This window comes from Ursus arctos, unplaced genomic scaffold (assembly GCF_023065955.2).
Source record: "Ursus arctos isolate Adak ecotype North America unplaced genomic scaffold, UrsArc2.0 scaffold_32, whole genome shotgun sequence".
Lineage (NCBI taxonomy): Eukaryota > Metazoa > Chordata > Mammalia > Carnivora > Ursidae > Ursus > Ursus arctos.
Window position 1 is genome coordinate 29,754,365 of NW_026623008.1, and position 25,769 is coordinate 29,780,133.

General features: G+C 52.3%; 2 protein-coding genes across 3 annotated transcripts in view; one reads left to right on the plus strand and one right to left on the minus strand.

The window, feature by feature from the left end:
* Positions 1-3,800: 3,800 nt before the first annotated feature.
* PPIE (peptidylprolyl isomerase E) lies at positions 3,801-21,333 on the plus strand. Of its 2 annotated transcripts, none has more exons than XM_026516585.4 (10): positions 3,801-3,886; positions 4,806-4,904; positions 6,747-6,790; positions 7,257-7,283; positions 8,443-8,524; positions 9,033-9,133; positions 11,310-11,433; positions 16,664-16,849; positions 17,833-17,975; positions 18,154-21,333. In XM_026516585.4, exons 1-10 carry the CDS (start codon positions 3,856-3,858, stop codon positions 18,220-18,222), a joined length of 906 nt encoding a protein of 301 aa, XP_026372370.1. In that variant the 5' UTR covers positions 3,801-3,855; the 3' UTR covers positions 18,223-21,333. The 2 variants fall into 2 exon arrangements, with proteins under 2 accessions (XP_026372370.1, XP_048077890.1); XM_048221933.2 differs by having other exon boundaries at positions 3,824-3,878; positions 7,257-7,425.
* Positions 21,038-25,769, minus strand: part of BMP8B (bone morphogenetic protein 8b) — a 29,188-nt gene continuing 24,456 nt past the window's right edge. The window contains exon 7 of the mRNA XM_048221932.2: positions 21,038-24,385. Coding sequence (XP_048077889.1) covers positions 24,236-24,385 — 150 coding nt within the window. The 3' untranslated portion in view covers positions 21,038-24,235. The remainder of the gene's footprint in view (positions 24,386-25,769) is intronic.

Consider the following 25,769-nt stretch of genomic DNA (forward strand, 5'->3'; position numbering starts at 1 on the left):
GAGGGAGAAGCAGGCTTCCCCCCGAGCAGGGAGCCCAAGGCGGGGCTCAATCCCGGGACCCTAGGATCATGACCTGAGCCGAAGCAGACACTTAACGACTGAGCCACCCAGGCGCCCCTCAGAGCTGGTATATTTAACCACTTTGTTACACTGTCTAAGGGAAGGGAAGGGGGAGAGAGACCAAGAATATAGTATTATTAAGAGCATGGACTCTAGTGCTCAATAGATCTGGGCTAAAATCCCAGATTTACTTTATGCCACTTACAACTTCCATGAACTAATTAAGTTACTTAGCTATCCTAAGGCTCGGTTTCCTCATCTGTAAACTGGGAAAAACAATACACATATACCTAAAGGGGAATCAGTTTAATCTATTTGACATCATTTTTTCCAAGTGTACAAATTTGTGGTCCATGACTGCCCCCTAGAGGTAGGATTAAAATTTGCACTCTATATTTACGCAAAATACAATTCCGAAAAGCCCTTTTCTTCCCAAACTGTCCAACCAAAAAAACAGTAGTTTCTGCAAATCAAGTGGCCCAATAACCACTGGCCTGTAGTGTCTCTGATATCTTTGAATTGCAGGATCAGGCTTCTCCAAACGGAATCAGCAAGGCTCAGCCCAGCTGGGTACTTCAGGGCACCATGGCATCAGAGAAGGGATTCCCACGAAAATTTACCTACTATCAACAATAACAACAGCCCATGAAACCCAGACAGTTTTACAAATGAGTGTCCTCCACATCAAAGAAAGAGATTATCCCCTCTCTTATACAAATGACTTCCAATAACAACAGAAACAGAGAGAGAGAGAGAGAGAGAGAGAGAGAGAGAAAGTTGACCAGTTCATTTTATTAGGCTAAACTAAGTCTGCAATCTTTTATCTTAAATTCTTTGGGGTTTGGGAGTTTAGAAAGATAATGCAGTGTATAAGTTGTTTGTAACACCGCCAGCAAAGTCTGGACCAGGTCCGACAATCAAATATGTTAATATCTTTGCAGCATAAAGTGGTATAAATAAAAACTCCAAATAGGCCCACATCAATTCAGATCAGGTGTTGCTACCAAATGAGGTTGCTGAAAAAGTACTCTCCCTAAAAAAAAAACACCTATTGTGAGTTCTCAGAACTTTTTGCAATTTAGAATTGCAGATAAAGATTGTGGGCCTATTCATGGATGCCAAACAAATCTGGGATGCTAGTATGAGAAAAGAAAATTTAGCCCAAGCTTGTTAAAATATTTGCAAAACTCCTGAAGTAAAACCCAGCAGTGTATAAAACAAACAAACATATAGCATGACTCCTTTCTCTCCCATTCTTTGCCCTCTACTTTCAAAATATATTCAGAATTCCACCACTTTTCACCCCCCCCCTGCTATTTTCCCTAGTCCACGTCACCATCTCCCAACTGAATTTTTGCCATAGCTTGTTGACTGACCTCACTCTTTCTCCACAGAAGCCAGAATGGTTCCACTAAAACACATCAGGTCTTGCCACTCCTCTGGGCAAACCTGGGGTGTCTTCCCACTGAATTCAGAATAAAAGTCAAAGTTCTTACAATCACCTGCAAGGCTTTACATGATCTGATCTCGCAGTGGTCTTTTTGGCCTCACCTCCTACTGCTCTCCCACGGCTCACTCCACTTGAGCCACAGTGGCCTTGAGGCTCCTTGAACTGGAGGGCAAGAAGGAAGACATGAGAGCAGCCCCAGGCAAAACACCACTGTTCTTCCGTGAAGTTCACCAGGTTTTCATGAATGAACACTTCTCAATCTGTGATGTGGCTGAGGTGCGGGAGCTCAGGAGCAGCTGTGCCAGGGACTAGAGACAAAGATCAAATATAGATTTTTTTCACTATGCCACGCCCACGTAAAGGATACCTGGTCAGATTCTTCTTGAGAGTGAGCTTGTTGGTCTGGAATTGTGCCAGGGACCCAGAGAGATGCCATAATCAGATCTCAGAGCCTTATTTCTATGAGCATCTCCTTGGTTTGGCCTGAAATTGGTGAGGTCAGCTACTGCTTGGCTCTGGGAACACAACAGGCACAGGCTTTGGTGTCAAAGTGGGACAGGCAGACGCACCTGACTATAGTTACAGGGTGTGTTTTTCAGTTGGCTTCCTGGTTTGCGGGCTGTGGCCTCTGTCTGCAGGGGCAGGGGTGAGTGAAGCTTCACTAAGACCTCTGACAAGGACTGGTGGGTAACTCCCGATGGCGGAAGTAGAGAACAGACGAGCAGAGGCAGGGATGAGGGAAAAGGCATGTGGTAAGGGCCGGAATTAATATGGAGGTTGGGGTTGACCTGACAGAGCCATGGCCCCTTGTCAAGGGCTCTAGGACTCTTGTTATCAGCATCCATCAGGGTTTAAGAAGGGAGCTCTGGAGAGTTTAGGTTTATTTTAAAGAAAGATCACCCTAGGAAAAAGCTGGAGGGTGGTCTGGAGAGAAAAAGCCACAACACTTTCTTAGTCAACTGCATTAACCTGGTCTCCAGGATTCCACCCAATCCTTTCTGGCTACAATGGTCAGAGCACTATCTTAGAATATAAAATGTGACCACGAACTCCCCTTTATAACCTTCAGTGACCTCTCCAAGCTGCCAAATCCCTCACATGGCTTATGGGGCCCTGCTTGCTGTGGCCCCTGTCCACCTTTCCTGCCTGATCTCACGGTCCTCCCCTGCACCCTCTGGCCTTTCCATGCCTTGAGTGTGCAGAAGCGTCTGCCCTCAAATCTTCTCCCTGCTTCCTCCTCTCCCTGCTTCTTCTTCCTTTAGGCTTCAGCTTAGAGGAGACTTTATTTTATTTTGAGAGAGAGAGAGAGCGTGAGCGCACGCATGTTGGTGGGGGGGGATGGCAGGGGGAGAGAGAGAATCTCAAGTAGGCTGTGCCCAGCTAGGAGCAGGAGGTGGAGAGCAGAACTCCAGCTGCCCACACTGAGATCATGACCTGAGCCTAAATCGAGAGTCCCCCACTTAACCGACTGAGCCACCCAGGTGCCCCTAGGCTTCAGCTTAAATGTGACCTCAAAGAAGTCTTAACCCACAGCTCTATGAAAAATAGGTGGCCCCATTATCTTCTACCACACATGGCAATCTGTGACTTATGTATTCGTCTATTCCAAGAGTCACAAACTTTTTTCCTAGAGTCAGGGGTAGATACTTCAGGTAGGTCTCCAGATCTCGTAGTGTGAAAGCAGCCACAGACAATACTAAAAGAGACGAGCATGACTGTGTTCAGATAGAACTTTACAAACACTGAAAATTGGATTTCATAAATTTTCACTTGTGACAAGATACGCTTGTTTAAAAAATTCTTCCCATTTTTTTTAAAAGATTTTATTTATTTATTTGACAGAGATAGAGACAGCCAGCAAGAGAGGGAACACAAGCAGGGGGAGTGGGAGAGGAAGAAGCAGGCTCATAGCAGAGGAGCCTGACGTGGGGCTCGATCCCGGAACGCCAGGATCACGCCCTGAGCCGAAGGCAGACGCTTAACCGCTGTGCCACCTAGGCGCCCCCCTCCCCATCTATTTAAAAATGTAGAAACATGTATAGCTGCCAGGTTGTCCAAGGGCACGCGGGTGGGGGCAGGGTGGCCCGTAGTTTACGGAGGGTTACTATTCGCGGAGCCCGGCGCTTCGGCCCAGGCCGGTTTCCCCAGCACCCGGCACCGACCGCGTGGGGGCGCTGCAGCGCACTCACTCAAGGAACCGCACCTCCCACCGCCCCCGACGCTGACTGACAGCTGGGGGCGGGGTCTGCGAGCGCCCAGGCGCGGGGGCGGGGGCCGGAGGGGCGGGACCGTGGGGAAGGGGGCGGGCTGAACGCAGGCTTCCGGCGGGTGAGCGCGCGAGCAAGATGGCTACTACCAAGCGTGTGCTGTACGTGGGTGAGCAGGCGCGGAGCTAGGCGGAATCGGGGTTTACCCGCCCGGAGTGGGGCTCGGCGTGGGGCAGGAACGCGTCCACGGTCGCGGAGGGTGGCGAACCTTTGTCTAGGCCGGATCGCTGGCGGTATTGCTTTGCTTCGGGGAGTTAGCTCCAGACGTAGCTGTCTTTCCGGCCACCTTCCAAGCCGGCTGAGCTCTAACGGGAACCCCTTCACCTGCTGGGCCGGAAGAATTGGTAGAGGAATATTATGAGGCTCCAGATCCTCACTGCAGCGATGGCTCAGCCCTCGCCCCTGCCTGCCCTCCTTTAGGGAGTTCCCAGACTAACCCGGTAGAAGTGAAAATAACCTCCGTAGCGAAGTTTGATGAGCGCTTTGTAGCCAAAGTAGGGGCAATTGTGTTTACTGAAGGGGAGCAGCAAGAGCAAAAACCCGAAGGTGTGAAATAGCCTTATACATGGAGCAAAGGGGTCATCTTCCGGGAAACCCAGAGAACTGAGGAAGCAAAGAAAAGAGGGTGAAGAGATTGGCAGGGCCCAGGTTATAAAGAGCCTTGTGTACGCTGCTAAGGAGTTTGTACTTTATCCTGAGGACAGTGGGAAATCTTTGAAGGCGTTTAAGCAGGGAAGTGATGGGTTAAAATATGCATGTTCCCAGGATCGCTCTAGTTAGCTGTGTGGAGGAGAGGGAGGCCAGTTAAGCGATTGCAGTAATCCTGGCGCTAGGACGAGCGTCTGCAAGAAGGGTGAAGAGGTGTGTTTCATAAGTACGGGTTAGGGAGCAAATGAGAAACGTGCTTATGTACCCAAAGGACTGGATGGAACAACTCCTCTCCTTAGCTATCACATGCTAACTGGGCTTCAAGGACTTCTCAAGAGAATGGAGGACAGTGGCTCAGAAGGCGCTTGGCATCTTTGCAGGGGGGCTGGCAGAGGAGGTGGATGACAAAGTTCTTCATGCTGCCTTTATCCCTTTTGGAGACATCACAGATATTCAGATTCCTCTGGATTATGAAACAGGTGAGTCCTTTTCATAGCATGTTCAGAATCCTAAGAGGAAGAGAACTTGAAAAAATTCTAAATATGCCTTCTAAATATGGTTGGTATGTAGGAAAGTTCAAGAGGGTTCTTCATTAGGGCAGCAGAACAGTAATCTTGATGCAGAAGGAATGTTCTGAGGCTTGTGGTTATAAGCTATGACATAACTTTGCAGAGGGTCCCATCTGTTGAATGTGAGATAACAAATTTTCAATAGCCCAGTAGGAAGATAGGTTTTGAGCTACATGGAAATCTGACTGTTGTTTCAAACCACCTGCTGGGTACCCTCCCCCTCCTTTCTTGGCAGCTGTAATGTTAATCAGGGCAGCAGGGAAGCTCAGCCCCAGCCAAGGGGCTTTGGCCTCTGCTCTCCTGGAGGAGATTTCCTTCAATTGGTATCACAGATACAGTGCAGTTTTTCTGTCTTGCCTTTGTTGTCTTCTTTTTTTTTTTTTTTTTTTAAGATTTGTTTATTTTAGAGAAAGTGCTGAGTGGGGGGAGGGTCAGAGGGAGAGAATCTCAAGCAGCCTCCCTGCTGAGCAAGGAGCCCCACTCAGGGCCTGATCTCACAACCCATGGGATCAAGACCTGAGCCAAAATCATAAGTTGGGCTTTTAACCGACTGAGCCACCCAGATACCCCAGTTAGTTGTCATTTTTAAGATTGGAGTTTTAGGCCTAAATCTGTCATCAACCCTACCTGATTATTAGCAAGGGCCTGGGCTCTTTATCTGTAAAAAACAATACAGGCGTACTTTAGAGATATTGCAAGGTTTGGTTCCAGATCACCACAACCAAACCAGTGTCTCAATAAAACGAGGCAAATGAAATTTTTGGTTTCCCAGTGCAAATAAGTTATGGTAACTATATTGCAGTCTATTAGGTGTGCAATAGGATTATGTCAAAAAAAAATAATGTACCACTTTAATTTAAAAATGTTTTAGGGGCACCTGGGTGGCTCAGTCAGTTAAGCATCTGCCTTCGGCTCAGCAGGGAGTCTGCTTCTCCTTCTCCCTGTGCCCCTCCCCCGCTTGTACGCACACTCTCTCAAATAAGATCTTTTTAAAAATGCTTTATTACTAAAAAATGCTAACTCTCATATGAGCTGTCAGCAAGTTGTAAACGCTAATAACAGATCACCATAACAAATATAATAGTAACGAAAAAGTTTGAAATACTGTGAGAATTACCAAAATGTGACAGAAGACATAAAGTGAGTCAGTCTGGTGCCAGCTGAATTGCCCGATGCAGGGGTCCCTTCACTTTGTAAAAAACTGTGAGATCTATGAGGTGCAACAAAGCAAAGCGCAGTAAAACGAGGCACGCCTGTAAGGTTACGTTGGCTCTCTAAAGGTAGTTGGTTTCATTAAATTAACACTGTTGTGCTTGGCCTTTCTAGTTAGATCAGCATTTTTCTGAGGATAAGGAGTGAGCATCCTAATCCAGGTTTTAGGATTCATGCTTTATGCACAGTTGATGCTCAAAATGTGGGCTCAATAATTGAGAAGTTAAATAACTTCATGTTTCTACTTGCCCTGTATGCAGAGGTTAAGGTTTTGATTTGGCTATGGTAGAACTGACTGCCTGAAGGGTTAAAAGTATAGTTCATCATTTAGCCATGTTTTCTAAAAGACAAAAGTTCAGTATTGCCTGAAACGTTGTTTAAACTGGGAAGACTCGAAGTAGGAGATTCCTTCTTCCAGAATAGTGATTGGGTAGAATTTCTAGTGTCAGGATACAGCACGTGATTGATTTTCCTTGTGAGCATGTTTATTCCCATTGCACCCCCATGGTAATTACTTGGTTTTGTTTTCCCTTTTTTCAGAAAAGCACCGAGGATTTGCTTTTGTTGAATTTGAGTTGGCAGAGGTGAGAAAATTCTGTGTTACCTGTCTTTGGCTTATTTTAGTTGTTGTTACTGGTTACAAAGGCAGCTGGTCTCCCGTTTGGTTAGGTTTCTAGGCCTCTTGCTGATGCTTCCATAGAGACAGGAAGTGCTGCTTGATGGAAAGCTTCCCACAGTTCATCAGATTGTAGACTGTTAACAGCACAGCCGTGCCCCTCTTGCTCCGCGAGCTCCTGCAGCTCTGCTCCCCTTCTGGCGCGTTCTGGCCCGGCCGCGTTGGTGGGTATTTCTTAGGCCTTCCCCTAGATGGCAGACTGCTGCACCGCCAGCTCCAAACTCAGCCAGGAAGCGCGCTTTGTTAGACACACATGCAACCTAGGCTGGAGGTATAGATGTGACTTTCCCGTTTTGTTTTACTTTGTTTTTCTGTTGCTGAGTGTGTGTTCAGACGCCACGGAAGCTAAACCTGACCTTGTCTTTTCTCGGCAGGATGCCGCAGCAGCTATTGACAACATGGTATGGCCGAGAATCTTCACGCTGGCTGAAGTTGCTTTTGGGTGGCACAGAGGGTCCTTGTGCATCTGTTGGTTTGCCGAACTGCCAGAGTGACAGGGTTGCACGGGGAAGCAACAGCCGTCATCGTGTGAAAAGATTCACTGTGAATTGATCACTTATACGATTGGTCCTTACTCAAGCGTCCTCCCCCGGTTCACAGTGATATACATTCGAGTCCTTGTTATTGGCCAGTCTCTCACCGGCTGCCCCATGTCTAGGATAAACAGTTGCAAACACTGTGTTGCACCGTGAAATTGCCTATTTTGCAGAAGAGGCAGAATTTCATGAAGCTTCAGACCAATTACAAGTGAGGAGAGATTCCAGTAAGGATCATGGCAGGGTGTGCTACTGACGCCAGTGCTCTGAATATCCCGGAGAGTCTTTGGGAGTAATGAGGAAACGCGGGGCGTTTGTGCCCTCTTTGAGGTCTTTGTGATTTTCACATCGGATAGGAAGTGCAGTGGTGTCCTGCCATAGTGTTGATAGAATTTCGTTGGAGAAAACACTGCAAATTAACCGGCACCCGTTACATCTGTGCTCTACAAATTAGTACGTAGTTAAATCTGAATGTATACCAAATTAATTTCCCTTCTTTTTAGTTTCATCACAATAAAGTCCCAGTCCTTTTTATTTTTTCCTTCACATTTTACTGTGAAATTTTCTTCACTGCTCTGCATGGATTTCTGTGAAGTGACTATTCCTGGTACCAGTTATCTTTGGATGATAAAATTCTTTATTCCTGTTCTGTTACCCATTCACCAAACATATTCCTCAGTCCTCAGACATCGTTTCTCACCATTTCAAAGCGGATCTTGCCTTTTGAAGGTGAACTCAAGTACTTGGAAGCTACTTGTATCCGTGTAAGCCCAGGGCACTCTGGACCTGGAGTCCCTTTCAGGAGCACAGGTCTTTGCTAGTATGAAAGAAAGGAGGTGTGTGGTGGGGGAATTGCCTGCGACCCCGGGGCTGCTGTGCGGCGGGCACAGAGCGTCTGTTAGGGGCTCACGGATTAAGGGAGAATAAATCATGAGCGTGTCTCGGGTGTATCAGAACAAATGCAAAACTGTCTGACTCCCTTAACCTGACAGATTGAAAGCAGCTAGGTTTTCAATCTTTTCAGAATGAATCTGAGCTCTTTGGACGGACAATTCGTGTGAATTTGGCAAAACCAATGAGGATTAAGGAGGGCTCGTCCAGACCAGGTGAGTGGGGGCAACCACGGATTCCCCGTCACGCCCTCCAGTGTGGCCTTAGTTGCATTTTTATCCCTATTTACTTGGAAGCAGGTGCTGAGCGCCGCTCTGGGTGCCTGGGAGTAGGGGATGGCTCGTGTTGGCAGAGGGCATGAGCCACCTTTGTGAGAAATAAGAAAGTTTGAGCTTCTCAGAGTAATTGTTTGCATTATGAGAGAGACCCTGCCTGATCTCTTCTCTTTCCCAGTTTCCTCAGCACTTCGTTCCCGAGATGTTCCCATCAGGGGCTCGAACTGGCAAGGCTACTCCTTCCATCTTGGCAGAACTTAGCCTTGTGAAGAGCGGGACTTCAGGGCTGACATTCCCAGTGGAAACTTTATACTTGGGAGTTCCCTCAGACGAAGCCTCTGGCTGAGAGGGCCACTGAGTATGCTCCACTTCGCTGACCAAAGCAGCTAGTGAGCAGTTGGCCGACAGCTTGAATTTCTTAACATGTGTTCCATTCTTTTCCTTTCAGTGTGGTCAGATGATGACTGGTTGAAGAAGTTTTCTGGGAAGACTCTTGAAGAGAATAAGGAGGAAGAAGGGTCGGAGCCCCCCAAAGTAGAAACCCAGGAGGTGAGATCGAAGGCATGTCCTTCCCCGGGCGGGGCTGGCACTTTCCACAGGAGACTGGGTTTTATTTAAGTTTTTGTGGAAACTTGCAAATATGTATACAAAAGCAGAAAGAATGAAAAACGAAGTCTTAGTTTTGTGGTAAAGGTGGTATTGAGTGAGTGAAAGAGAGAAGCTCTAGGTCTCTCACCTGTGTGCTCTGTGTAACGAGCGGCTCTGTTCCTGCCCAGTCCTGCCCAGTCCCGCCCAGTCCCGGGTTGGGGTTGCCTGAGGTGAGGAAGGCCAGTGAGTGTTCCTGTTCACCCCTCCTGCCCAGCACCTCCTTCACTGAAGCACTTTGCACAGGCTCACGGTCTCCTTGTCCCTGCCCCGATGCAGGGGACGCAGGCCGGGGTGCTGGCACCTTCCCTCAGTCTACACGCAGGTTCGAGGCTCTCCCTCCCCAGAGCAGCCTGCCGGCACTCTCTCCTGACTCTGGGCATCCTTCTCTGGCTGGCTCCTTGGGCTTCTGTGAGCATTGTTCTCTGGATTTCTTTCTTGGCTCAGGGCGTCACTTTCCCTTCTCCTCGTGGCCGAAACAGTAGCAGTCATGGATTCTTGGCAGCCTCTCCTGTGCTGTCGCCTTTCCTGGCCTCTGTTCCTAGTGTCAGGCTGCAGACTTTTCGGGCTCACGTGTCCCAGGCAGCTTCGAGTTGCCCGGCATGGGTGCCCTCCTCTCTTTCAGCTTGTTCTCCATCTAGTTGATTTGCCACCACCCATCCGCACCCCCCGACCCACGCCAGAAGTTCGGTCGCAAAGCAGAGCACACACATGGCCTTCACAGTCAGACAGCCCCTCTTTAACACGGAGCCGCCACGTCTCGGATGCTGCTAAGTTTTCCTCTCACACCTTCCTGAGTCCCCCTCCCCCGTTTGTCCCACTGCCCCCAGCAGCCTCTCCTCCTGCACATACTTGCCGAGCCTGCAAACTGGTCTCCAGTGCAGTGCTCTCTAGTCCCTTCATCAGGACTGCGGGATGATCTGTTTGCAGACTGATCCTGACTCCTGCTAACCTTTCAGTGGCTCCCGTCGCCCATCCGAGGGATACGTTAAGGGATGCTCCCTAGCTCCTGTCCCCCCAGCTTGCCATCTCATTCCACCCTCTGGAAACCCAGTCTGTTTCCCTGCACGTCCTTGCTTGTGTGCAGACTGCGTAAGTGTTTATTACCTGTTCCCTTTCTGGGCAGGGGTTCTGTGAGGTTAGGGGCCTTGTATTCGGCATCTTATTAATTAAAAAGTGAGGTGGAGGAATGCAGTTAGGAGCATGGGCTTGGGGCTGGGGTGGGATGATTTAGGCTTGAATTCCAGCTTCACCACTTACCGCCCTCTTGGTTTGGACAAGTGACTGCACTTCACTGTACCTCCGTTTCCCCACCTATAAGATGGGGATAAACAGCGGTACGGCTTGATCGTCAGGGTGGTTGTAAAGAGTTGATGAGCTAACACAGGTGAAGATTGAGAATAGCCCCCTGCCCGCGGCAAGTGCCCCGTGCGTGTTTGCTGCTGCCGTTGCTGGCGGTAGACAATAGCAAGCCTGCCCTCGGCACCGGACCTCAGCACACGTCGGATAAGCTGAACCCCAAACCAGTTATGAACATTTGACTTTTCTCTTTGGAACGCGTGATGCCTGCAAATGTCTCCTTATCCTCTTCTTAGCCTTCTCTCCTTGGGGTAGAAAGCAGGGTCCCTCCCTCCCCCACTGTCTTCTGAGTGCACCAGAGGGCTGCCCTCCTGGCTTCCATTGTCGCCAGCCTGGGGGTCCGCGGGGCCGAGCGTAGAAGGAGGAGGTGCTGTCTGACTGGAGTGAGATGGGTTTGTGGGTGTGGAGAGCCGCGCACTGCGGGCAGGGAGGTGTGGGTCTGTGACCGCGGGCCAGGGTGCAGCGAGCTGGCGCGTCTGAGGGTGAGTGGGACGAGGTCCCGAGCCTGCGGGGCGGGGCTGAGGTAGCCGGTGCTCGGGGGTCCCGTCCCTGGGGGTCCGGCTGGCCCCTGCGTTCTGCCGCCCCTTCCGTGGCCCAGGGCCTTCCCGGGCGGCCCCTTGCTGCAGCTCCCGCACATGGGCTCCCGGCGTGTGTGCAGAGTACTCACTCTCTGCTTGGGGAGCCGGAGTGCTCGCCGACCTCACGATCTCTCCCGCGCCAGGGCGAGCCCGCGGCAAAGAAGGCCCGGTCCAATCCTCAAGTGTACATGGACATCAAGATCGGCAACAAGCCGGCCGGCCGCATCCAGATGCTGCTGCGTTCCGACGTTGTTCCCATGACAGCAGGTGAGCGGGACGCCGGGCCGGACGCCGGGGGCTGAGCAGTGGGCCTTCCCAAGGTGCTCACTGCCTCCGTCCTTGTGCCCTTGACACTGTTGCTGACCTCAGTTGACTTGAGGTATCTCAGATCCTGGGGTCTAGTAACAGATGAATGCGACCAGGCACTTTTGAAGCTCTACAGGTGCCGCTTTACTATTTTTTTTCTTAAATACAAGGAAACATGTATTCATGGCAAAACAAAACAGAACAAAAAACCGTACGCACATATTCGAACCATACTGAAGGCAGTCAGTAGAAAAGGTCCAGCTTTTCCCTCCTTTGCACGTCCAGGTCTACTCTCCAGAAGTAACTGCTGTTCACGAACAGTTTCTTGAGTCTTTCTAGTGCACATACTGACTTCTATTCATTCTTTTTTTTTTAACTAAATTTTATTCTGTAGACATACAGCTTAAAAAGTTCATTTCACAAAGCTTGTTTTGAAAAACAGCAGTCCCCTGGCCCCCGGTCCTGGCCCCGGACCTCAGCGCCCCACCAGCACCATCTACTCTTCACAGGCAGCCCGTTTCAACACCGAGCTGGTTCTTTGGGTTTTTACCTCCGTTTTGGTAGAGAAGAGATTTATGTTGCTACTTCTGGGTTTTTTTGTTCTAAACATCTGTTGGCTTCCCATTTGAGATAAGGAATCGGCTTTTTCAATCCTTTCACTGCCCCTTCATCTCCCTCACGTAGTTACCATAAGCTTGGTTAGGCCGTAGGGTATTGTGACTACGTAAGCATCGTACTTAGTAACCGCCTTTCATGCACAGCATTTTGCTTTCCTGGGATTCGTAATTGTCTTGTTTCCACACAGGCTTTGTCTTCTGTGGCCGTATTCCCGATGCTCCCCCTAATTCTGCTGCCTGTGTAAATCTCTCATCACGTTCTCACACACCAGACACTCTGTCAGTTTCCCTCTCCTGTGGAAGTTCCTCCTCGGAGCCTGCTGACTCTCCCCGGCCTGGACCGTGGCTTTCCAGGCTCGCTGCACCAGCGAGTGTCGTGGGGTCTCCTGTGTTCGCCTCTTAGGCTGCACTCTGGTTGTCTTCTTTCTTGGTGTAGTGCCTCATTTTAGTAGAAGACATCCTTCCGTATGTGTACCTTCCCGCTTGATGGATAGTTAGGGTCTAGAATTCTAGAGAAGTCTAATGTCATTCTGATTCTTGATGCTTTATGTAAAACTTCTGTTTTGTCTAGTCCTGAGCTGTCCAGTATAGTAGCTACTAGCCATATGTGACTATTTACATTTAAATTAAATAAAATTAAAATTCATTTACTTGGTTACGCTAGCCAAGTGCTTAAGAGCTGTTCGATTGCCCTGTCTAGAGGCTTGTAGGGTGTCTGTCCTGTGTTCTGAAACCATATGCTTTTGGATGGATCTTACACGGATCTGGATATTCAGTGGGCCCCACTGTATTAGTTTCCTCTTGCTGTTGTCACAGATTACCACACACTTAGTGGTTATGACCACACAAATTTACTGTCTCCCATTCTGTAGGCCAGACATCCTGTGGGCTACCATGAAGGTGGTGGCCGGGTCCCTGCCTTCTCGACCGGAAGCCCCAGGGGAGGAGGTTTCCAGATATTCAGGTTTTCGGCAGAATTCAGTTCCCTGCATCTGTAGGACCGAGCTACCCCATTTCCTTGCTGCTGTCAGCTGAGGGCTATTCCCAGCTTCTGGAGGCTCGCGGCCCCCATTCCTCCATCTTCAGAGCCAACAGTGATGGATCCAGTCCTTCCCACATTTTGAATCTCTCTAACCTCAGCTGGGAAAAGCTCTGTCACAGGCTCATGATTATCTTAGGCTCATCTGGATAATTGGGCTGCTTTCCCCATCTCGAGGTCCATCCATAACCCTAATCACATCTGCAAAGGCTCTTTTGCCATAACACATTCTCAGCTTCCAGGGACTGGCATGGATGTCTTTAGGGGGCCATTACTCTATGTACCACACCCACAGGACAGTGTTTTATCCTGTGGTTGGGAAAATTTCTTTGTTATTTCTTCGCTTTTGTCCCCTCTGATTTCTGTCTTCTTTCTGGAACCTTCGTAAGTGTTCTTTTTCTGTAGCACTCTGTTTATTTCCCAGAGGTAATATCATTTCCTCTTTCTGGGGACATTACTAAAGTTTTTTCTTCCTGTAGTTTATGTCTCAAGTCACTTTTTCCTGAGTTACTATGTTTTGCTTTGTGTTTGGTCTGTTTGTTTTGGTCTTTGCTTTTCACATGACATACCTTCCTTATATGTAAGAATGGGGCCCTAACAATGTGCTTGGAAACCTCCTAGGCATTGCTACAGCTTGCTGGCTGCAGCTTCCACTGTGGGGTGATTCAGTTGGGGTCTCTCTCTGTCAGAGCCTGCATGTCCATTCCCCGACTTATATTCTCTCGGACAGCTTGGAGTCGCCTGAGAAGAGTCTCGTCTCCTGCTACTAGCCATCATGGTGGCGGGAGATGGGGGCAGTATATACGCTTTCATTCAATCTGTCTTTGTCGTTACGGTACCTCAGCCCCTGGCCACGTCTAGTATATCCCAGTCCAGAGACCTCTGTGTTAACCTGCCAGAGAGCAGACCTCCGGCCGGCTGCCCGCGGAGGTGGAGGGAGGATCTGGGGCTTGGCTATTTTCTTAAATGGCCTTTCAGCCAACTCTGCTGTTTTGAGAACTACCTTTGCCCTTGTACCTGAGCTTTCGGCATTTCTGCAACATAAAGCGAGTTGCTTCTCAGCTCTACCAGCTTAAGATTCAGCTTTCTTTTTCTTTTCTTTTCTTTTTTTTTTTTTAATGTTTCAAGTTTTTATTTAAATTCTAGTTAGTTAACATATAGTATAATAATAGTTTTGGGAGTAGAATTCAGTGATTTCTCACTAGTGGTTTGCCTCCCTCTCTTTTTTTTTTCTTTCCCTTATGGTCATCTGTTTTGTTCCTTTTTGTTGTTGCTTTTAAAGATTTTTATTTATTTATTTGACAGAGAGAGAGCACAATTGGGGAGAGGGAGAAGCAGTCTCCCTGCTGAGCAGGGAGCCCAGTGCGGGGCTCGATCCCAGGACCCTGGGACCATGACCCGAGCTGAAGGCGGCCGCTCAACGATTAGGTCAGCCAGGCACCCCGTTCTATTTCTTAAATTCCACATATGAGTGAAATCATGTGATATTTGTCTTTGACGAACTTATCCCGCTCAGCATAATACAGTCTAGTTCCATCCACATCGTTGCAAGTGCAAGATTCCATTCCGTTCTGTGGCTGAGTAATACTCCACGTGTACACACACCACGTCTTCTTTATCCATTCACCAGTCGGTGGACGTCGGGCCCCTTCCGTAGTCTGGCTGTTGTCGACGCTGCTGCTCTAAGCCTCGGGGCGCAGGGACCGAGATTCAGCTTCCTGAAGTCTCCTACGTCGGGTGTGCTTCATCCGTTTGTTTTCTGGCTTTCAAAACTTTAGTGTTGCCGTTGTCTCCCCTCTTTGTCTCTCTCTCTCTCTTTTTTTTTTTTTTGGCCTTTTTAACCATTTTTAAGTGTACGGTTCAGCGGCATTGATTGCATTCACAGTGTTGTGCCGCCATCGCCGCCGTCTTCAAAATACCGAACTGCTGAGCGCGTTAACCCGCTCCTCGTCCTCTCAGTCCCTCCCTCCCGCCCCTGGCGGCCTTGATCCACGCTCCGTCTCTGGATTTGCCTGGTCTGGACATGTCCTGTAAATAGAATCACACGTATGTGGTCCTTTCCTTTGTAACTGGCTTTTTTACTTGGCATGTGTTCGGGGTTCATCATGTTACAGTATGTGTTGGGGTTCCATCCCTTTCTGTGGCTGAATAATATCCCATTGTCTGGATATGCGACATGCTGTTCATTTGTTGATGGATACGAGCATTGTTTCCACGTTCTCGCGGTCGTGAATGATGCTGCCGTGGACGTTCGTGGACAAGTATGTTCTAATGCCCGTTGTCAGCTCTTTTGTGTCTGTACCTCGGGGTGGAAGTGCACTCGCGTGGCAATTCCGTGTTTACCTTTTTGAGAAATGGCCAAACTCTTTTCTGCAGTGGCCGCACCACGTTACATTCCCACCTCCAAGGTATGAGGGTCCCGTTTCTCTGTGTTCCTGCTGGCACTCATCACTTTCTGTTGATTTCGCCGTCCTAGTGGGTGCGAAGCGGCCCCCCATCTGGTTGGGATTTGCGTTTCCCTGGTGGCTCACGGTGCGGAGCTTACGGGTCATTTATAGATCTTTGGAGAAATGCCTTTTACCCGTTTGTCAACTGGGTTGTTTGTCTTTCTGTTATGAGTTGTTATAACTCTGTTAGGAGTTTATTATGTATTCAGGGTGTTGAACTCTCACCAGATGAGATTTGCAAATACTTCCTCCCGTTCTGTGGGTCGCCTTTTCAGTCTGTTGAGGGTCCTCGTTTGCACAAAGGTTTTTAGTTTGGATGAGGTCATTTATGTTTTCTCTTTTGTTATCTGTGCTTTGGGTATCGTATTTAAGAAACTGTTGCCACATCCAGGTTCTTGAGGATTTGCTCCTGTGTTTTCTTCCAAGATCCTGTTTGGTTTTTGTTTAAAAAAAAAAAAAAATCAGTAGCCCTCCACGTAGAGTGGGGCAGAACTGGACCGCAGGTGTTCTGTTTTCCTTCTTCACCAGCGTCCCTCTAGACCTTCACAGCGTGAGGGTCACAAAGGTTTGGAATACATGGCATATTTTACAAACACCAAACAAATACAGTTTATCAGAATCCAGCTACAGAGGTTTTGTTTTTCGGGGGGAGGGGCGTTTTTGCTTTGTTGTTTCCTCAAAGGCCTGTGTTATTAGAGTACATGGGCTAGGAGCGGTGGGAAGGGGTCGCTGTCGTGGGCAGCCACTGCCCTGACTAGTGTCGGATGCCCATCCCGATGGCTACGAGTGTGCCAGAGGTGCTCGCCACGCTGCACCACCTGTGGTTTTCCTGATGCCGCCCCCCCTCCCCCCCCCGCTGCCAACCCCGGTCCCACGCCCACCGCGCGGCCCATCCCAGAGCCCATCTTCACATGGTCGAAGCAGCTCAGCTGGGACTGCCCGTGCGGCCCCACGGCCCCTGGCATCTCGCTAGCGGCTTTGCTGGCTCCCTTGCACGTCTCCCGTGGAACACGAGGCAGGGCTCACCCACGGCCCGAGGAACGGGTTTTGTTTTCTGACCTCCGCACCTCTTCCTTTCTCCCCGCCAGAGAACTTCCGATGCCTGTGCACCCACGAGAAGGGCTTTGGCTTTAAGGGGAGTAGCTTCCACCGCATCATCCCCCAGTTCATGTGCCAGGGCGGCGATTTCACGAACCACAACGGCACGGGGGGCAAGTCCATCTACGGGAAGAAGTTCGACGATGAGAACTTTATCCTCAAACACACAGGACCAGGTGGGAGCCGATGGGGCGCGGTGGTGGGCGCAGTGGGCGCGGGGCTTTCGGGTCTGCAGGCGAGCCGGCCGGTGACCCAGAGCCAGCGAGCGGCCTGGCCGGAGTCGGGGAAGCGGCGTCCATCCATCCACTCCCACCCCCGCCCTGTGCACACCCACTGTGTTCTGGCCGGTTCTGGGTCCCGCCGTGGTGAGCTGAGTGCCTCAGCCCCGCTGCCCCGTCTCTGTCAGATGTATCTCTGTGAGTGGTCGGTCCCCCAGCAACTAGAGAAAGACAGCGACTGTGCTGAGTGGTCATCTTGAAATCTAGGACTACACTTCTTCAGGGGCCTGGGCGGCGTTGCTAGGGTCCCTCAGTTAATCATGCTTCATCCCTGTCAGACACGCCGGTTGCTCCCTCCCTTCGCTCCCGAAGCCTCCACGTTGCCCTCCGAGCTGATGCGTGGCCCCCTGCGTCCCCCCCCACGCCCGCGCTGCCTTCCCTCCAAGGACAGGGCCTGAGCTGTCTCCCTGCGGCCGGCCGCTCTGCTCGTGGCCTGGACCCCATGCCCTCTCTCCTCCCTGGAAGCATGGCTGCCGTAGCTGCCCCCTGCTGCCTGTGTCCACGGCCTCTGCCCTGCTAGATCAGTCCAGCAGCGGAACAGCGAGTGGTATCGATCTTTAAAAAAAAACCATCCCTGACTTGTGTGAGCTGTCATCCGTGCCTCTGAGCCCCTTGTAGGGAAAACTTGTTGGAAAGTTGCGTAGACTCCCGCCTTTTGTTCTGTCTGTCCCCTGCAGCCAGACTTCAAGCCCCACCTCTCACTGAAGCCACTTTCACCACAGATGCCAACAGCATCCGTCTTGCCAGTGCCGGTTCTGCACCCTGGGCCTGCATCCTGGGCCGTCTTCGGCAGCATTTCCACTGCTCCCTCTCCTGCACAGACGGCCCTCTGAGGGCCGAGGGCCGGCGGCAGGGGCTGACGTGCGCCTTCTCTCCCACAGGCCTGCTCTCCATGGCCAACTCCGGCCCCAACACCAACGGCTCCCAGTTCTTCCTGACGTGCGACAAGACCGATTGGCTGGATGGCAAGCACGTGGTGTTTGGGGAGGTCACAGAAGGCCTGGATGTCCTGCGGCAGATTGAGGTGGGGGGCTGCCCGGCCCTGGGTGCGCAGCCCCGCGGGAGAGCTGGAGCAGGCGCTGTGTGGCCTGGAGAGAGGGGCCGAGGCTGCTTGCACGGGGGAGCACCTGGGGAGGGTGTCCCTGAGCTGCTCCTTACTCTCCACCCTCCCTGCTTTCTCCTCTTCCTCTGTCCCCACAAAGGCCCAGGGCAGCAAGGACGGGAAGCCAAAGCAGAAGGTGATCATCGCCGACTGCGGGGAGTACGTGTGAGTCCGCGCACGCTGTCTCTGCACCGCCCCTGCGTATCCGGGAGCCGTCCGCCTGGGAACCAGCACGTGAGGGTGTCCCCCTTGGTGGCGCAGGGGTGTGTGTCATGACCCTTCTTGGGGTCAGCTTGGAGCAGCTCTTCCACAGACATGGCCTGGGCTCCCTCTGGCTCGTTCCGAGGTGTGGCCGTGGGCCCGGGAGCTCGCAGAGGCGCCGCCTTCCCCACTGTGGATGGGCTGCACGTGGCCTTTTCCAGGCCTTTGCTGCCACGGCTTCTCCTGGGCCCACCAGTGGGGCTCCTGGTAAAATAAATCCTAGTTCTTGTACCGCCGAGTCCAGCTAGTTCCTGGGACTTGTCAGAGATTGCGTCTGTGGCTAAGCTGTCCTGCTGAACTAGGCCTGCAGAGGGACAGGGCATAGCTTTTATTTCCTCCCTTGGGTGGGATTCCCCGAGATGCCAGGTGGTGTGTCTTCAAGCCGGGTACCCTTGTCAGACCACTGGCAGGACAATGGAAATCAGAAATCCTGAAGAAGTGCCCGTCTTCTGCTGCCTCTACTCCTGACCTCCTGCCGCTGGTCTCTGGGGCAGCAGGTGTGCTTCATCACTCCCAGTGATTCGTTTCTTCATATTCGTTCTACAGAATTTTTTTTTAAGTAAGCTCTACGCCTGGGGTGGGGCTTGAACTCCTGACCCTGAGATCGAGAGTGGCACGCTCTACTGACTGCGCCAGCCGGGCGCCCCCATTCTGCAGAGTTCGTAAATGCTGTTGTACATCAGAGTGCCTTCTCTGTGCCGGGGACTGTGCTTGCTTGTCTGGAGGCGGGAGGTCACCCGGCTCCGTGGGCCTGGTGAGCCTGCCGCTTCTTTGTGAATAAAGTTCCCGGAACACAGCCACATCCATCCGTTTACATATTACGTGTGGCTGCCTCCCTACTGCTGGGACAGACCCTGTGTGGTCCCTATGTCAGCGCTCTCCAGAGAAACAGAACCAGTAGGACGGGTGTAGATACGTATATGGAGAGAGAGATTTATGTTAAGGACTCGGCTCTGTGGTTGTCGGGGCCGGCAGGCTGGAGACCCAGGGAAGAGTTGATGTTGCAGTTCGAGTCCGAGGGCTGTCTGGAGGCAGAATTCCTCCTCCATCGTGCAGTCTCTGTCTTCTCTCTCTTAAAGGCCTTCCACTGATTGGATGAGGCCCACCCACATTATGGAGGGTAATCTGTGCTACTTCTAGTCTTCTGCCTTAGACATTAATCACATCTGAAAAGTACCTTCTCAGCAACATCTAGACTGGTGTTTGAGCAACAACTGGCTATCACGGCCTAGCCAAGTTGACACATAAAATGAACCAACACAGCCTCAAAGCCTAAAATACTGACTTTGCAGGAAGAGTTTGCTGATGGCTGAAACACATGGTCCCACCCCATGCTGAGCTCTGGTCCTCCTAATGCAGCCGCTGCTTGGAGCTCAAGTCAGGCTGGCTTCTCTCGCCAGTCCCTCTCCACATACTGCTCAGACAGGTGGCCTTCATGAATCCCTCACTTGCTGAAAGCCCCGAGCAGGGACTGAGGCCCATGGCCACTAGACACCTGTCTGTGGTTGGGTTATTGGGACCGTTCAGAATCCACTGGGCTGGGCTTTTTCATCTTGAGATCTGGACAAGCCAGGTGCCGGAGAAGCCTGGTGCCTCCTGCCCTGGTGAGCCCAGGAGTGCTCCTGTGAGGGATGATGGCATTCTGGCCCTGCTTCTGGCTTCTGTGTACCCGACAGACTGCCAGCCCTTGGCTGAGCTCCTGTTTGGGCCTTCTGTCTCCTTGTGGCTAGGGTGTACCACGTGGTTACCCTTGACCCTGTGGAGCTCCCAAAAGAGACCTTCCCTCAAAGCACAGGCCTCCACTCTGAGGGCAAACTCCGGCCATCACAGGTCAGTCACCAGGAAGGGATATCCATAAAGGGCATAGCATGGCCACCTCCCAAGAGGGGACTGACTTCTGTGACGATGACCTTGTTGCTTTCTGTTCTTCCCCGGTAGCACCCACTGGACACCAGCGCCTCTCCCAGTGCTCTCCAGAGTGTCCACAGGTGTTATCACTATATCCACAGTGGAACCCGATACAGAGGGAACCAAGGCCCGGATGACATGCTGTAAAGGTCACCCGGTCACCCAGAATATGGCAGAGTTGGGATAGGAAGCTCGGCCTGCCTCCCCCTAGTTTAATGGGGTCCTGGGAGATTTACTGGGCTCTAGCCTCAGTCTATGGTAGGGGGCCCAAGGCCTTGGGGGAAGGCACAGCCATGGTCCCTATAATTAGCCTGGATCCTTTGGGGTGACCCAAGGAAACTGGGCTCTTCTCTGCCAGGCAGGAGGGGCCCCAGAGCCTGGGGAACAGTGGCCCAGCTGCCTGGTTTGGCTGTCCCAGCACCCCAGACCTCTGTTGCGTGGGAAGGCTCTGCCCCATCGGAAGTGGATTCAAGGGTGCCATGTGGCCTTTGCTGTGGCCCAAAGGACAGAGTGCCTTCCTCGGTCTGCCTGGCTCCCGTCCAAGGTGGCCTCCTGGTCTGTGTGCTCGTTACTCCGTTGCAGCAAACACAGCTGTGTTTTGCTGGTGTGCGGACTCCTTCGGGCTGTGGCACCAAGGTCAGGGCCGTGGCTGCTGAAGGCCCCTCCCTGGCAGCACGTGTGCCTTCAGACGCTGTGGGCTCTCGGCCCAGTCACAGTAGCCAGCAGCAACCCTCCCAGGAAGGCAGTAGGGACCTACTTTTTAGTTGCGAACACGGAGTCTCGTAAGCTTCTGGGGTTAAAAACCTAGAGAGCCATGTTTTCAAAAAATATTTATTAACAGGAAAATTTTTACTGCATAATAAAGTGGGAAAAGCACATTTCAAAGCAATTTATATAAGACAGTATGATCCCAATTTTGTAAAAATATCTATAATATGTAAACAGCTATATGTGTATATTCTAAGAAAAAAGCCTAGAAATGAATTCACCAAAATATTAGTGTTTATCTGAGTTATACAACTGGGATGGTTTTAGTTGTGGCTTTTTTTCCCCAATTTTTCCTCCAAAACAGAATTATTTTTATAATAAATGAAAAACCCATTTTTCAAAAGGTGTGTCAAGCTTTGTACCTTCAGCAGGCTGGTGGGATCCCCTTGCCTCTGGGAACACAGGGAAAGATTCACACTCCTGGCCATAACCAGGCTTTCCTTAGGCCTTGAAAGCAGTGAGAACACAACGTCCTCCCTCCACGATTGCACGGTGTAGATTTCTCAGGAAAAAGCACAGCTCTGAAGTAAATACTCCATCACCTACAGAACACTTTCTGGGAGGAGGTTTAGTGGACAAGCGCAGAATAGACTAAGCAGATCAGGAAATTCTTTTGTAGTAATGCCAACAGGTACCTGTTGCTACGTGTTTATATGGCAGACACTGTCCTAAATGTGAATGTCCACACCTGATCTTTATAATAGTTGGAAGAACCAATATCCTGCTCCACAGTAGAAAAACCAAGATTCAAACCCATTTGACTCCAAAATTCTGTCCTCTTGCCATGCTGCCTCTTTTCCTATTTCTTAGGGATTTTTCCAGAACGGCTGAAAACCGTGAACCATGGTTAGAAAACCATGCACAAATGTGCTGACTTGCACGGCCCAAACCAAGACTGACCGCCGGGCATTTCTCCTCAGCCTTTTCCCGCATGCCCTCCCTTCCTGGCAACAGTCACGGACTCCTCATCGCTGTCGGTGGGTCTGACCACCCGCCCGTATTTATCCTTCCATCCCATGCAACCAGATAAACAAGCCGTGCCCTCAGCGAGAGAAAGGGAAATGGCGACATCTGGAAATGCGTGTCTGCGGGCCGGGGCCGCTCCCTGCAGCTGCCGTGCTTGGCTCAGCAAACTGATAGCTGGGAATACAAGGCATGCAGGAAACGCATGTAATATCATGCAATAAACAGGATAAAATGCACGGGCCTTATAGCCATTCACAACTGTTTCACTGCTCAGGGCTTTTTCCATTGGATCTCACCCAGTGACTGCGTGGATAGCAAAGGTTGCTGGAAGTCTGACCCAGGTAGGCAGGCAACGGCTTTTTCAGGTGTTGGGCACGCAAAAGGAGGGTTACAACCTCCAGGCATTCGTGCCGTGCTCAGCCTGACAGATGAGCTGCACTCCCTGTCTACAAACCTTTGAGTGAATTGACAGACATTCCTGATGCACCCCTAATTGTGACAGGCTGTTGGCTGGGCATTGAGGGTACCAGGTGAAGTAAAGAGTTGTTAAAATAATTGCCTAATTTCAAATTTATATTTGCGTAAAAGACAGTCCTTGATGTTAGAAAGATAAGTGTCAGGGAAGGACTAGAATGGCAAACAGGTTCCCTATTACTACCAACTCAGATCTGTGACTGCCACCTGAGCCCTGAGTTTGGGGTCACAAGGCTGTATCTGGGCACAGTGTGAGAGGGCTGGAGACAGATTCCTGGCAGGAGGCCCTTTGGAGACCCGAAAAGCCCATTGCCTTCAGGTACAGGTGGAAAATGAGGCCCAAAGGGGGAAGCCGCCTACAAGTCCAGTCTCCTAACATCTAGGCCAGAGTTAAGGATTCCTGCACTGATGGGGAACTCACCACCTTGGAGACGGTCTGGGCCCACCCTCTGTGTACCCGGGGAGGGTCTCTTCCTCTGGGCTCGTTCCAGAGTCCCTTCCCGGTCCCTGTGGAGGGGCCGCTGTCCTGCAGCAGGGCCCCAGCATCCACACCCGCTGTCACACCTGCTGTCCCGGGGCCCCTCCTCGGGGTGCGGAGTGACTGCTGAGAGGCGCATCCTTGGATGCGGAGTGACACACGAGAGGCGGCTGGGCTGTGCCTGTGGGGTGGGGTGGGCCCACGGGCTGCTTTTAATGACAGTATTTCAGGGGTCGGGCAGCTGGACTCTGTCTGCACCAGCAGGTAAATTACAGGCTTAGCAAGTCAGAAATCCAGTAAACACTCCAGCTGCCGTGGCGGCTGCTCCAAGGAACACTGGTTTCCGGGAACCTTCGCTCGGGCCAGCCTGATTACTGCCCGTCACTCCCCTGGACAGGGACCTGTTCTCTGGCTCACAGATCTCGAGAAACAGGCCAGGGCTGCTGGGCACACGGGGTGGTGCGGGTTACAGCGACAGCCTGTTTCTGACAACTTTTGCACATAAACAGGTGCTGGGAGGCCCTCGGCCCGGCCACAGGCTGCCCAGGGTCACAGAGGCACTGCTGTGGGTAAAGTGGATTGCTCCTTAGCACGGCAGAAGATGGCAAACCATTTTCACTCCAAGTTTTTTATTTCTACAAAGGCCAAATGTCCATGCCCTGCACCTCTTCCCCAGACGATCAAGACAGGAAGATGAGGGGAGACAGATGCCGCTGGCCTCTGCCCTACATCATGTGGCTCATTCAGCTCGTCCTTGAGGTGACCCACATGCCTACCCGCAGGTCGATAATTCAGATTCACGACGACGCAACAATGAGGGCAAGTCCACATTCTAACAAATGTGCCCAGAAAATGCCTGGGAGGGGCAGGCAACCGGAGGTGGGCCAGACCCTGTCTACACATACCCACGCCCTGAAATGGATGGCGAAGAGCCCAAGGTAGCCATCTTGGGCCCTAGGTGCCTCTCAGTTCACCCAATATTACCCCAAGCCTGGGCCAGCAAGGGACATGGACAGGTCCTCAGACGGGACTTTCGTTCCAATCCCTAAAATGTTGGTCAGCACGTGCTTCTAGAGGCAGAGGCTGGGAGAGAACCTGCTTGAGGACCCAGGCCACCAGGCCTGGAGGGCAAAAACTGTCACGAACCTCAGGCAGGGAAGGGGGCGGAGGGGCCCGGAGAAGATCCAGCCCTGGCAGGAAGGAGAGAGGAGCAGAGACGTTGATCTCTGAGGGCCAACCTGTCTGAGGTCAGGCTGGGTTTGAGGGTCTCCCGCCTCTGGCGAGGGCCTGCGCCAGACGGGAGCAGCACGGCGGCAGGCGCAGGGCCTCAGTGGCAGCCGCAGGCCCTGACCACCATGTTGCGGTGCTTGCGCAGGATGACGTTGTTGCTGCTGTCGTAGTAGAGCACGGAGGTGGCGCTCAGCTTGGTGGGGGCGCAGCACGCCTTGGGGACCGCGTCTGGCTTCATCAGGTGCACCTGGCCACAGCGGGGAGCGGGCACAGGCGTGAACGCGGGGGCCTGCCCCGGAACCCCCGACCCTAGCTGCCGCTGGCCCGAGCTCCAGCTGCTCGCCCTCCCCCGCTCCATCCTCCACCTGCAGCCCAGGCAGCTGCTCACGCGGAGACGTGCCCCACCCCGTCCGCCTGCACCCCTGCCCCGCCCCACCGCCCTCGGGGCACACGCGCCCCCCTCAGACGGGACACCCCAGCACGTGGTGTGCCCAGGAGCCCTCCGGGGTCCCCTCCGCTCCTCTCCGTGCTTCTGCGATGTCTCTGATCACCTCTTGTCCCCGTTCGCTGTTTGCGGTCTGTCTCCCCTCCCGAACGCGGGCCAGTGAACGCTCACAGAACCGGACAAAGCCTAGAATCCTAGGTCCACCCCTGGGGTGTCCGACGCGGTTATTCCTCGGAGCACTTCCCGCCCCTGATAATGACCCAGCTCCTGCTCTGGGCAGATGGAGACCCAGAGACCGAGGACACGGAAGCCGAGGTGGTGCTGAGTCCCGTGCTCTGCGCGGGGTGGAGGGATGGGGACCGGGTGCAGGACCTGCGACCCTCCTAACAGCCTGACTGCCAGCAAGGAGCCTGCTTGAGGGAGCGGCCTGTTCTCAGCCTCCTAAAATCGGTTCTCCTGAGCCTCGGCGGGCCGGCTACACTACCGGTGACTCCAGGTCCGGGTCCGGGCCCCCCACCTGGAGGCGGCCGAGGTGGGGGGAGGCAGGAGAGGAGAGGAAGCCTACCGCAGCCCAGGGCTGCCGGCCCTCTCGGAGGCTGCCCAGCGGGACCCAGACGAAGCTGGCGGGTGGGGGAACCTGTCTGGCAGCCTGGCCCCCGCCCCTCAGGGCCCACCTTGTCCCTGTCGCCCCAGCTCTGAGCCGGCCTGCTGGAAGGACACTGGCTGGCTGGGGCCCAGCTGCCTCTCAGAGGCCCAGTGGGAGGCCAAGGCCTCCGTGGGGAAGTCCAGCCAGGTGGGGCGTGGGTGCTGCTGCCCCCAGCTTCCCCGGCTCCACGTGCGGGGGCTGGGGGGGGAGTGCTTGGTGTTCGCAGCCCACGTGAACAAAACTGGGGGACACCGCCCGCCTGCACCGGCCGTGGGGCTCCACGTAGCCGGAAACCAGGGAGGGCCTTTCCTGAACTGGGGCGCTGGGGAGAAGCTGGGCACCGCAGGGGTGCGGCCTGAGACTCCCCCCAGAAGAGAGCTTTGTCAGCTGAGTGACAGAAGGAAGGCCTTTTACCCCATCTGGCACCAAACAGAATGATCCGTGGAGGCCAACGTGCCCTTGCGTTCAGCTTGGTTTTGAGCCCCTGGGAAACCAAAGCGGAGGGTCACTTGCTGCATCTTTGGTACAAATCACACATCT